Source organism: Oncorhynchus clarkii, chromosome 7, assembly GCF_045791955.1.
Source record: "Oncorhynchus clarkii lewisi isolate Uvic-CL-2024 chromosome 7, UVic_Ocla_1.0, whole genome shotgun sequence".
NCBI classification, from domain to species: Eukaryota; Metazoa; Chordata; class Actinopteri; order Salmoniformes; family Salmonidae; genus Oncorhynchus; species Oncorhynchus clarkii.
The window spans coordinates 9841010-9854390 of NC_092153.1; the positions used below are offsets into that span (position 1 = coordinate 9841010).

Below are 13381 nucleotides of genomic sequence, written 5' to 3' on the forward strand. Positions count from 1 at the left end.
ATCTCAAGCATCTCACATGGAACACCAGCCTGTCAATTCTGTTACCAGTCTGTGAACACTTTTCACATCTTGTCAGATGATCACATGAACTTTAGTCACTCTCCAAATTGCAATACATCCTCCGCAGCCAGCAAAATACTTGTGGTTTAATTTGTGGATTAATTTCTTTTCAATAGTTGTACCCCTAATAGTTAAAAATAATAATAAGTGTAATAAATAGGCTTGGTCTTTAAACCAGTATTATAATGTTTTTGTAACGACTTTCACATAAAATGCAACACGTATTTTAAAATGATTAATTGACTTTGCTGTTATATACACCCCATAATAATCATTGATCAGGGTTTTCACTGCAACCCGTGAACCCCGCCAGACGGCGCATGGAGAGGTCCGAGACCTGTAGAACCACCTGCAGCTCATTCATTTACGGCCAGCGAGGAGAGAGCGACTGCGCTGTGAAAGACTGCGGGTGGATCAACTGAACCAACAAAGCCCAGTGGAGAATCACAGCAACGCAGCCCCGCTGAAAACCCAGCACCCCATTTTACTGTAGAATGGCATCAAGAAGAATGGAGACCAAACCAGTGATAACCTGCCTCAAAACGCTCCTCGTCGTCTATTCCTTCGTGTTTTGGGTAAGCAGACATGACAAAGCGATAGTTTATTGTCGTCCTAAATGTCATATGTAGGTAATAATCTAGTTTGTGACCTTAATGATTGAATAGTTTACGTTGAAAAAAATGTTGTGCCGTGCGCACAGGCTGATGCCTCGGAAAAAAGTGCATGTTTATTAGTGGGCGCGCTGCGTGGACCGTTATCTTTATTATAGCCTAGCATTATTATAACGTTTGAAGAGTTTTTTTCTTCTATAGGCTAGGAAATATGTATCAAGTAGGCTATAAATATTTAAACAAATGTTGATTATGTGAAATGTCGTTAATATTTTTTCGCTAATGCTGACGAAGCCATCATTTATTTACATTTTTTTAAACATTTTTTCCCCCTGTGATTTTGTAACTTTCGCATGCTGTTGTAAGAATGTTAAGAATAGTCCAACAGGTAACCTAATCAACATCTGGTCACACTTTATTTGGATAGTCCGCATTTTCTAGATGCTCATACTATCTGTTGATAAGCAACTGCTTCATAAGGTTACGGTTATTTTTATTTTTTATTTAACTAGGCAAGTGAGTTAAGAACAAATTCTTATTTTCAATGACGGCCTAGGAACAGTTAAGCACATTTTTTGTCCATTAAAATAGCATAAAATTGATCTTAAATCAATTGTAGACATTGTTAATGTTGTAAATGATTATTGTGGCTGGAAACGGCTGCTTTTTAATGGAATATCTACATAAGCGTACAGAGGCCCATTATCAGCAACCATCACTCCTATGTTCCAATGGCACGTTGTGTTAGCTAATCCAAGTTTATCATTTTAAAAGGCTAATTGATCATTAGTAAACCCTTTTGCAATTGTGTTAGCACAGCTGGAAATTGTTGTGCTGATTGAAGAAGCAATAAAACTGTCCTTCTTTAGACTAGTTGAGTATCTAGAGCATCAGCATTTGTGGGTTTGATTACAGGCTCAAAATGGCCAGAAACAAATAACTTTCTTCTGAAACTCGTCAGTCTATTCTTGTTCTGAGAAAGGAATGCTATTCCATGCGAGAAATTGCCAAGAAACTAAAGATCTCCTACAATGCTGTGTACAACCTGTCATTTCCTCAATTAAGATTTCTGCAGGGACTGAAGATTGACCTAGTTGTCGTTAGGTTTGTGTTGTAAATGTACACCGTCACCATTGGCCAGACTTATTTTTATGGGTTGGTTTTCAACTTGTACACTCTTTGAAAAAAAAGGTGCTATCTAGAACCAAAATGGGTTCTTCAGCTGTCCCCATAAGAGAACCCTTGAAATAACTCCTTTTGGTTCCAGGTAGAACCCTTTTGGGTTCCATGTAGAACTATTTCCACAGAGGGTTCTACATGAATCCAAAAAGGGTTCTCCTGGGGACAGCCGCAGAGCCCTTTCCAAGACTGTAAGATGGACTGATTTTCTGGATAACATTTACATTTTACTGTTCTAATTAAGTTGGTAACCAGTTTATAATAGCAATAAGACACCTCTGGGGTTTGTGGTATATGGCCAATATACCACGGCTAACGGCTGTATACAGAACAGCCCTTACCCGTGGTATAATGGCCATATAACACACCCCATTGTGCCTTAAACAACCAAACCAGACCCACCCACCTTGAACCATCCACCCAGCCAGCCACCCTGACCCATCTGCCCTGACTCATCCGCCCTGACCCCTCCGCCCTGACCCATCCACCCTGACCCACCCACCCACATTGACCCGCCCTGACCCACCTGCCCTGACCCATCCACCCTGACCCACCCATCCTCCCTGACCCATCCGCCCTGATCCATCCACCCTGACCCCTCCGCCCTGACCCCTCCACCCTGACCCACCCACCCACTTTGACCCGCCCTGACCCATCCGCCCTGACCCATCCACCCTGACCCATCCACCCTGACCCACCCACCCACCTTGACTCTCACTGACACACCCGCCCTGACCCACCCGCCCTGACCCATTCGCCCTGATCCACCCACCCTGACCCATCCACCCTGACCCACCTGCCCTAACCCATTCGCCCTGACCCATTCGCCCTGATCCACCCACCCTGGCCCATCCACCCTGGCCCATCCACCCTGACCCATCCACCCTGGCCTATCCACCCTGGCCCACCCACCCTGACGCACCCACCCAGCCACGCTGACCCATCCACCCAGCCAGCCACTCACTGCAGCTATACTTGTATTAAAATAGACCCATTCCTTCTCCAACAAGCAGACTCCATTGATGTTGACCTGAGGGCCACTTAGACAAAGAAAGCCATATGGCCTGCTTAACTAAACATATTAGAGGCCGTTTTCCTCCCTAGCCAGACAGACAGATGTATGAGGATGGACTGCAGAGATAGATAGATAAACAGAGACAGGAGGAGACAGGATGAGACAGAGTGCCTCTGCCCTGCTGTCTTACTTGTTTTGAGAGCTTACCAGGGGGAGGTTGTTTGAGAGCTTACCAGGGGGTGGTTGTTTGAGAGCTTGGCAGGGGGAGGTTGTTTGAGGCCAGCTCAGCTGTCATTCTGCTCTGGGTGCCTACTCTGTTTGTCTCCAACATCTATGCCAAGAGCTCCAACTCCAACAATGGCTACACTCTTAGAAAAAAAGTGTTCCAAAGGCGTTTTGTGGCTGTCCCCACCTGAGAACAATTTTAGGTTCCATGTAGAACCCTTTCCACAGAGGGTTCTACATGGAACCTAAAATTGTTCTACCTGGACCAAAAAGGGGTTCTTCAAAAGGTTCTCCTATGGGGACAGCCGAATAACCTTTTTGGTTCTAGATAACACATTTATTTCTAAGAGTGTACATAGAGCCTGGCTATCAATCTGTTATTTACTGCTGTTGCCTGGACCAGTACCAGAAAGGTTCTTTGCATGATTACTGTGAGAGTATCTGACACATTTGGCATAATTACTCAGCACTTCTCACTCCGTTCGTCACATTGTAGTAAACCAAGGGCTTAGCATTGTGTAACGTATATGCCGGGAGTCAGCAAAATGGCGAAGAAGGTGATTTTAACAAAGAATTGAAGCAAATTAACAAACATGACACAATAGGACCAGTAATCGTAGTTCTGATCACATTTTCTCCCCATTCAATGTTGACATGTTATTCTCTGTGTTTATTGGCTTCTTGAGGTACATAACGTGAGAGAAAATAATAAGACCTAGTGACTGAAGACAACTGAGGGATAAATAAAGGGGCGGTAATCAAGGAGAAAACTGTGGGTTGCCAGGTCCGGTGGTTAGTAGACCGGCGATGTCGAGCGCGTGACACATTGTTAGATTTACTACTGTTATTTTGGAGAAATATCGTTTTGGGTACAAGACTGTCAGTGTCAAGACAACAAATAACTTTATTTTTGAAATGCTGTTTTGCACAAGCACCTTTTTAACCGTCTAATTAACCTGATAATAACGTGTAACATTAAAGGCTTCATTTAGTGTGGAACCCTTTTGGGTTCCATGTAGAACTATTTCCACAGAGGGTTCTACATGAATCCAAAAAAGGTTCTCCCTGGATCCAAAAAGGGTTCTCCTCTGGGGACAGCCACAGAGCCCTTATGGAAGCTTTCTTTCCAAGAGTGTAAGATGGTCTGATTTTATGGATAACATTTACGTTTTCAAGTCCACTCAGGCCATACCCTTTTGCAGAGTTTCTCCCCTTCATATACATGTTTTCTATGAACTGTAGCTTGAAGGTAGCTTGAAGACTGTGCGTATATATACTGAAACAAGCCTATAGATGCAGTACATTGATAGACAATCCCATAGCCTCTTGGTATTAGGCTTCTCTGTGTAGTAGGAATGGCAGCTTGTTCAGTAGGCCAAGAACAGACAGACGCCCTAAGACTTGGCCTAATTCATGCTGTGGAGGCATATTATTAATGCCCAGATGGGAATAAGAAGCATCATGTATTGTGTGTTTTGTGTTCCCTCTGTACCAGGCTTTTGTTGGGGCTTATTCCTCTGAGAATGTGATTGTGCGTCTTATTGTACAGCATTTGGCTGTGCTCAGCTAAAGTTGTTTCTAAATAATCATAGGAGATTGTCTAGGCTGCCAACTGAGCAAAAACATCAGACCAATATTAAATTTTAGCTCATATATCATTTTCAACAAACGTGAATTAAACTTCAAATAAATGCTTAAAAAAAAAAAAAACGAATGTTGATTCTGTGTTAAAATAGGGGTTGAAATGTCATCAAGAGAAGTTGAAATAACAAGGAATTAAAACCTTTACCCATCTACTTCAGCCATCTAGAAGTATGGTTAACAGAGACAAACAGTTACACTCCACCAGCCCAGGACACATCTCCCAGGCAACCATATCAGTAGTCGCCTCCTTGTCCACTCTGTTAGCGCTGCTCATACAGATGTGGGATCTTCATTTGAGCCAGTTTGCTACAGCAGGAAAATAATCCTGCAGCAACAGGACATGTTCATTATTATGTGGATTATAATTAATGGAAATTCTTGTAGGGGTTAATACATTTTTCGTAAGGGAAAAGTGGAAATTACAAACTTCAGAAGCCTTTTTAAACCTGAAATTCACTACAAGAAAGGTGTCCTGCAACAGGTTGATCAAATGAAGATCCTACATGTATCTGTTTCTCAGTATTCATTCCAAATCTCCCTCAACACTATCATCATCTCCACCGTCTGGTGGACTCCCTCCTCAGACCGACATTAGCCTAGCTAGCTCACCTCTGTCCGAAACCCATTACTGAAGGCCTCAAGAGGAAACAACCTCTGGTCTCCAGGCTGAAAGCTAGGCTGTAGAAGCTCCAGATTACAATGTGTAAGGCTTAGCTGCGGCTGTGTTAACGAACGGGTAATGCATTTAAATCTGCCTGATAGGAGCTGCCTGGATCTGATCTGGATCTGGCCTGGCACCGCTTAGTTACATTGGTTGCTTGGCGACAGCATTAACACTGGTCCAAAGGTCACTTATTCTCTTCTCAGAAAGGGAAAACAACGTAAATGGGGCAATCTGCAGTTGCAACATTCATTTTTTAACTCATAAATGAATGATATGTACCCATTGATTAGTGAAGAATACAACTTATAAAAGCCTCATGAGGTTCGTTCAACTGTCGTACCCCATCATTACCCACAATATAACCTTGTTTTACTCCAATGTTTGTAAACATAGTAAATGTAAACAAACATTGTAAAGCCTCAAAACATGGTTTAAATTATACTTTTGATATGAGTTATTTTGCATAAATAGCTCTTGTCTATTAATTTGAGAGTGGTTACATTTCTCCAGCACCATCCCCAGCTTTTTGTGGCGGGGAACACACTTTGTTATTGTTTCAACTGCGGATTGCCCCTTTAAAGGGTAAAACACAAGGAGAGTGAGGGTTACAGGGGAATTGAATGAATAAGACCTCACTTCCCTTGCAGAAGAGATGATTAATAAAAGAGCCTAAGGACTACAGTAACACTACACAAGAGACTGAAGAAAGTAAGGGATTTAGAGTGATGGACTTCTGATCTCGGTGCGTATAGATCTCTCCGGGCAGCCGGGATACTGCCCATCACTGAGGCAGCTAGAAAATATCTCATTAAGAACTTCCCTTCAGACTTCCAACCGAGTGGGGTTCAAAGGTGAAATAGCCACAGAGGTCATCCAGTGCCGGCCATCCAACCAATTAGTCTGTGATTGAGGAATTCCAAGGTGGCTGAAAATTCCAGTAATTGTGTGGTGTGTTAGATTTAGAACCAATAGACGTTGAACCAACAGTGTCTCTGACTCTTAGTCAGGGCTTTACATGTTGCCGGTAATGAAACATGGCCTAAACTTAGCCTGCAGCCTGGGAGGAGGTGCTGAATGCTTTGGATTGACTTTGATCACTCTCCATAATTCCCTATGTGTGAGTGAACACAGTAGAGTGAGCAGGCAGCTGTTAGCATCTCAGCTATGTTCAGCATGTGGTGATTGGATGCTCACCCAACAAACGCATTCTCAATGGCTGGGTCATTTGACTCTTTCACAGCACTACTGATTGTCATTATGGGAAATGTACAGTAGTTTAACAGTTTGCTTGTCACATATCAACACTCTGGATGAGCATTATATTGTAGACTAGTGATCACCTGTATAGATTCAGCTGTAGACCTACTGACAATATGCACCGCGATGTTGTTGTAGCATATGTCCTTCATTGTTGACGATTTAAAGCCATATATCCAAATCTGTATTGCTTTGAAAGCAGACCTTTAAACCTCTTGCACCTGGCCTTTAATTCTTTGTTTTGCCTCTTTATCTTTTAAAACATGATATGTTCCTTGTAGTAGATACACTATATTTGCATGAATTTAGATCCATTTCAGAGATTGGGTTGTTTTTTGTCATACTCAACCAACTCCCAGAACTAGCCTCTAAGGCAACCTCAGAAGGCCGTAGCTAGTGTATGGCTGTCTCAGGTTAGGCAAGTGGCCGGCCAGGGGCAAGGCTAGCTATGGCTGGGGGTTGCTTGATCCCTCAATAAGTTATGTGGCATTCATAGGGGATCTTGCTATTCCCTGGTCTAGTAGGAAGGCTATATCCGACAGGAAGACATTAAACATGAGTCATTGTTGACCCGTGGACCAATGACAGTGAGCCACTGGATCAGGGGGAATATTAAGTGCACTGATGTCTGTTTGCCTGTCTGATGGCGTGAGCGTGTTACCGTGCTTCACGTCTTTAACATGCATGCAGTGCTCAGCTCACACATCACACTCACTCAGCTCACACTTTCCTGCAAAGCCATCAGGTGACTGTAATATGTCATATGTAATATACCGTATGACTAATAATAATTGCAACAAATGAATCAATAAAAACTATAAGATGAATCACTATGGTGCCCTTCAAAAGACGTTTAAACAAGACGATATCCTCCTCCAGATAGGCCGACTGTCTCTCCAACGTTTTCACCCGGTCCCTGAAAGCAAGAACCTCAGAAATGTCCAGTATGCTGTTTGTAAACTGCTAGTACACGTCTAGACATTTCACTTCGGTCCCTGAAAATGAGACCCTCCAAATGTCCAGTATGTTTGTAAACACATAGGCCTGCAGAACCCAGAATGTGCTTCTGAGAGCCTGTGTCAGCAAGGCCACTGTGGTATGGGCTACGGCACCTCCACTGTGAATTGTGTGCCAATAAAATGTCTCAGGGCCAACCAATTGTTTGGGGGTCACACTGACAGCCACCTGAGCTGTCAGCAGGTGGAGGGGAACAGGCTCCTCACTGGCTGGCTTGTCACCTGTTGTGAAACATTTGTGTCGTGTTTGTGCTAGCTAGCGACTCACAAGGCCTAATTTCACGCTGGACTCCAAGTCAATAAAAACAGGCTTATTTCCAGACATCATGCCTCCACTGGAGATAAGTAAACAATATGAAGTATATGTTATCTATCCCATACCAGGAAGTCTCACAGGGCACAGGCAGAGGAGAAAATGGATGCTGCTAATCCCTCAGTGGGACTGGAGAGCCAGGCAGTGCAAAACCCAAACAACGCTGCTGCCTGTTATTACTCCTATCCAATAACAACACTGCTGCCTGCCAGGCAGCCTGTTATTACACCTATCTAATAACAACACTGCTGCCTGCCAGGCTGCCTGTTATTACACCTATCTAATAACAACACTGCTGCCTGCCAGGCTGCTTGTTATTACACCTATCTAATAACAACACTGCTGCCTGCCAGGCTGCTTGTTATTACACATATCTAATAACAACGCTGCTGCCTGCCAGGCTGCCTGTTATTACACCTATCTAATAACAACACTGCTGCCTGCCAGGCTGCCTGTTATTACACATATCTAATAACAACACTGCTGCCTGCCAGGCTGCCTGTTATTGCACCTATCTAATAACAACGCTGCTGCCTGCCAGGCTGCCTGTTATTACACATATCCAATAACAACACTGCTGCCTGCCAGGCTGCCTGTTAGTGCACCTATCTAATAACAACACTGCTGCCTGCCAGGCTGCTTGTTATTACACCTATCTAATAACAACACTGCTGCCTGCCAGGCTGCCTGTTATTACACATATCTAATAACAACGCTGCTGCCTGCCAGGCTGCCTGTTATTACACATATCCAATAACAACACTGCTGCCTGCCAGGCTGCCTGTTATTACACATATCTAATAACAACACTGCTGCCTGCCAGGCTGCCTGTTATTACACATATCCAATAACAACACTGCTGCCTGCCAGGCTGCCTGTTTTTTACATCTATCTAATAACAACAATACTGCCTGCCAGGCTGCCTGTTATTACACATATCCAATGACAACAATACTGCCTGCCAGGCTGCCTGTTATTACACCTATCTAATAACAACAATACTACCTGCCAGGCTGCCTGTTATTACACCTATCTAATAACAACGCTGCTGCCTGCCAGGCTGCCTGTTATTACACATATCCAATAACAACACTGCTGCCTGCCAGGCTGCCTGCTTTTTACATCTATCTAATAACAACAATACTGCCTGCCAGGCTGCCTGTTATTACACATATCCAATGACAACAATACTGCCTGCCAGGCTGCCTGTTATTACACATATCAAATAACAACACTGCTGCCTGCCAGGCTGCCTGTTTATTTTACACCTATCTAATAACAACAATACTGCCTGCCAGGCTGCCTGTTATTACACATATCTAATAACAACAATACTGCCTGCCAGGCTGCCTGTTATTACACATATCCAATAACAACAATACTGCCTGCCAGGCTGCCTGTTTTTTTTACACCTATCTAATAACAACAATACTGCCTGCCAGGCTGCCTGTTTTTTACACATATCAAATAACAACACTGCTGCCTGCCAGGCTGCCTGTTATTACACCTATCTAATAACAACACTGCTGGCTGCCTGTTATTACACCTATCTAATAACAACACTGCTGCCTGCCAGGCTGCCTGTTATTACACATATCCAATAACAACAATACTGCCTGCCAGGCTGCCTGTTATTTTTACACTTATCTAATAACAACAATACTGCCTGCTGGGCTGCCTGTTTTTTACACCTATCCAATAACAACATGGCGCAAAAGAAAATGTATTGGGTGTGAAAACAGGGACAATGGCAGGTTATAGTGAGACCAACACAGCACAATAGTAACTCTCATGGCCACGCAGGCTGGCTGGCAGGCGGGCTGCTGAGACTGCCGTTGCCATGGAGATGAACTCCCCCGTTGGTTCTGTGTATTGCCTGGTTTAGTTTGGTGCCTTCACTGTAGAATGGACCCACAGCTTTGCTGAGAGAGCAAGGGAGCCTTGTTGAGCTTATAGTTTCATTACCAAGCATCGTACTTTATTTGGCACCATGTTGAGCCTTTAATGAACTAATGATCAGTCCAACTCAGAAACCCTGCCAGCACCAGTGAATAATGTGAATCTCTCTATCCCCCTCATTCTGCCATCTCCGTTTGTTTCTCTTTCACATTTTCTCTGCCTCTCTTTTTGTCTCTCTCTCCCTCTCTCTTTGTCCCTGTTCTCTCTCTCTCTTTGTCTCTCTCTCCCTCTCTCTTTGTCTCTCTCTCCCTCTCCTTCCCTGTCATTAATCAAAAGTGAACAGACATTTACATATAAACCATGGTTGATAGGTACCCTTACCTTCAGTCTCTGCTAGCTGTTTCAGCTACTACTGTATAGCTCAGAGTAGTCAACCCCAATGTGCAGTATAAATGCAACCATTTCCATCTTCCTTTTCCACTTTGGAAGCACAGTCAATCCCTCTGGGTTTGAAGAGTAGTGCAGAGAAGGAAGCCTATGGTGTGCTCAGCCAAGGATGCACAATATGGCTGTCACTTTAAGGACCATTTTAGGATGTCATTATCCACCTTGACGAGCACAACACTTCCCGTCTTGTCTTCTTTGTCTGTGTTCGTTACCTCCAATGATGTATGGAATTCTGTCGTTGACCCCCATCAACATGCATTACAGAGTCATCTTGGAGTTCTATCATTGTTGTAGTTCCAGTTGGTTGCATTAGAAGCACAGATTCACTCTAGAAACACCAAAGTCCTCTGGAGTAGAATGTTTGTATTTCAGAGATGAATGTTATTGACCACTCACTACACAGACTAAGTGAATTTAATGGCCCGCATCAAAGCAATCATTGTAATCAAGCTAAATCAAACTTTCTGATCCATGCTGTCACAAATTAATTACTGTAGTGTTTTTGTAGACATTACTGTAGTATTTACTAGTGTTTTTGTAGACATTACTGTAGTATTTACTATAGTGTGTTTGTAGACATTACTGTAGTATTTACTATAGTGTTTTTGTAGACACTACTGTAGTATTTACTATAGTGTTTTTGTAGACACTACTGTAGTATTTACTAGTGTTTTTGTAGACACTACTGTAGTATTTACTATAGTGTTTTTGTAGACATTACTGTAGTATTTACTATAGTGTTTTTGTAGACACTACTGTAGTATTTACTATAGTGTTTTTGTAGACACTACTGTAGTATTTACTAGTGTTTTTGTAGACATTACTGTAGTATTTACTAGTGTTTTTGTAGACACTACTGTAGTATTTACTAGTGTTTTTGTAGACATTACTGTAGTATTTACTATAGTGTTTTTGTAGACATTACTGTAGTATTTACTATAGTGTTTTTGTAGACATTACTGTAGTATTTACTAGTGTTTTTGTAGACACTACTGTAGTATTTACTAGTGTTTTTGTAGACACTACTGTAGTATTTACTATAGTGTTTTTGTAGACATTACTGTAGTATTTACTAGTGTTTTTGTAGACACTACTGTAGTATTTACTATAGTGTTTTTGTAGACATTACTGTAGTATTTACTAGTGTTTTTGTAGACACTACTGTAGTATTTACTATAGTGTTTTTGTAGACATTACTGTAGTATTTACTAGTGTTTTTGTAGACATTACTGTAGTATTTACTATAGTGTTTTTGTAGACATTACTGTAGTATTTACTATAGTGTTTTTGTAGACACTACTGTAGTATTTACTAGTGTTTTTGTAGACATTACTGTAGTATTTACTAGTGTTTTTGTAGACACTACTGTAGTATTTACTATAGTGTTTTTGTAGACATTACTGTAGTATTTACTATAGTGTTTTTGTAGACACTACTGTAGTATTTACTAGTGTTTTTGTAGACATTACTGTAGTATTTACTATAGTGTTTTTGTAGACATTACTGTAGTATTTACTATAGTGTTTTTGTAGACATTACTGTAGTATTTACTATAGTGTTTTTGTAGACACTACTGTAGTATTTACTATAGTGTTTTTGTAGACACTACTGTAGTATTTACTAGTGTTTTTGTAGACACTACTGTAGTATTTACTAGTGTGTTTGTAGACATTACTGTAGTATTTACTATAGTGTTTTTGTAGACATTACTGTAGTATTTACTATAGTGTTTTTGTAGACATTACTGTAGTATTTACTATAGTGTTTTTGTAGACACTACTGTAGTATTTACTATAGTGTTTTTGTAGACACTACTGTAGTATTTACTATAGTGTTTTTGTAGACATTACTGTAGTATTTACTATAGTGTTTTTGTAGACATTACTGTAGTATTTACTATAGTGTTTTTGTAGACACTACTGTAGTATTTACTATAGTGTTTTTGTAGACACTACTGTAGTATTTACTATAGTGTTTTTGTAGACATTACTGTAGTATTTACTATAGTGTTTTTGTAGACACTACTGTAGTATTTACTATAGTGTTTTTGTAGACATTACTGTAGTATTTACTATAGTGTTTTTGTAGACATTACTGTAGTATTTACTATAGTGTTTTTGTAGACACTACTGTAGTATTTACTATAGTGTTTTTGTAGACATTACTGTAGTATTTACTATAGTGTTTTTGTAGACATTACTGTAGTATTTACTATAGTGTTTTTGTAGACATTACTGTAGTATTTACTAGTGTTTTTGTAGACACTACTGTAGTATTTACTATAGTGTTTTTGTAGACATTACTGTAGTATTTACTATAGTGTTTTTGTAGACATTACTGTAGTATTTACTAGTGTTTTTGTAGACACTACTGTAGTATTTACTATAGTGTTTTTGTAGACATTACTGTAGTATTTACTATAGTGTTTTTGTAGACATTACTGTAGTATTTACTATAGTGTTTTTGTAGACACTACTGTAGTATTTACTATAGTGTTTTTGTAGACATTACTGTAGTATTTACTATAGTGTTTTTGTAGACATTACTGTAGTATTTACTATAGTGTTTTTGTAGACACTACTGTAGTATTTACTATAGTGTTTTTGTAGACATTACTGTAGTATTTACTATAGTGTTTTTGTAGACATTACTGTAGTATTTACTATAGTGTTTTTGTAGACATTACTGTAGTATTTACTATAGTGTTTTTGTAGACACTACTGTAGTATTTACTATAGTGTTTTTGTAGACACTACTGTAGTATTTACTATAGTGTTTTTGTAGACATTACTGTAGTATTTACTATAGTGTTTTTGTAGACATTACTGTAGTATTTACTATAGTGTTTTTGTAGACACTACTGTAGTATTTACTATAGTGTTTTTGTAGACACTACTGTAGTATTTACTATAGTGTTTTTGTAGACATTACTGTAGTATTTACTATAGTGTTTTTGTAGACACTACTGTAGTATTTACTATAGTGTTTTTGTAGACATTACTGTAGTATTTACTATAGTGTTTTTGTAGACATTACTGTAGTATTTACTAT

General features: G+C 40.5%; 1 protein-coding gene across 1 annotated transcript in view; it reads left to right on the forward strand.

The window, feature by feature from the left end:
- Positions 1–371: 371 nt before the first annotated feature.
- The window catches only part of LOC139412855 (tetraspanin-7-like), a 28996-nt gene continuing 15986 nt past the window's right edge, over positions 372–13381 (forward strand). Inside the window, exon 1 of the mRNA XM_071159602.1 lies at positions 372–635. Within this exon, the coding sequence (XP_071015703.1) occupies positions 555–635 (81 nt within the window). The 5' untranslated portion in view covers positions 372–554. The remainder of the gene's footprint in view (positions 636–13381) is intronic.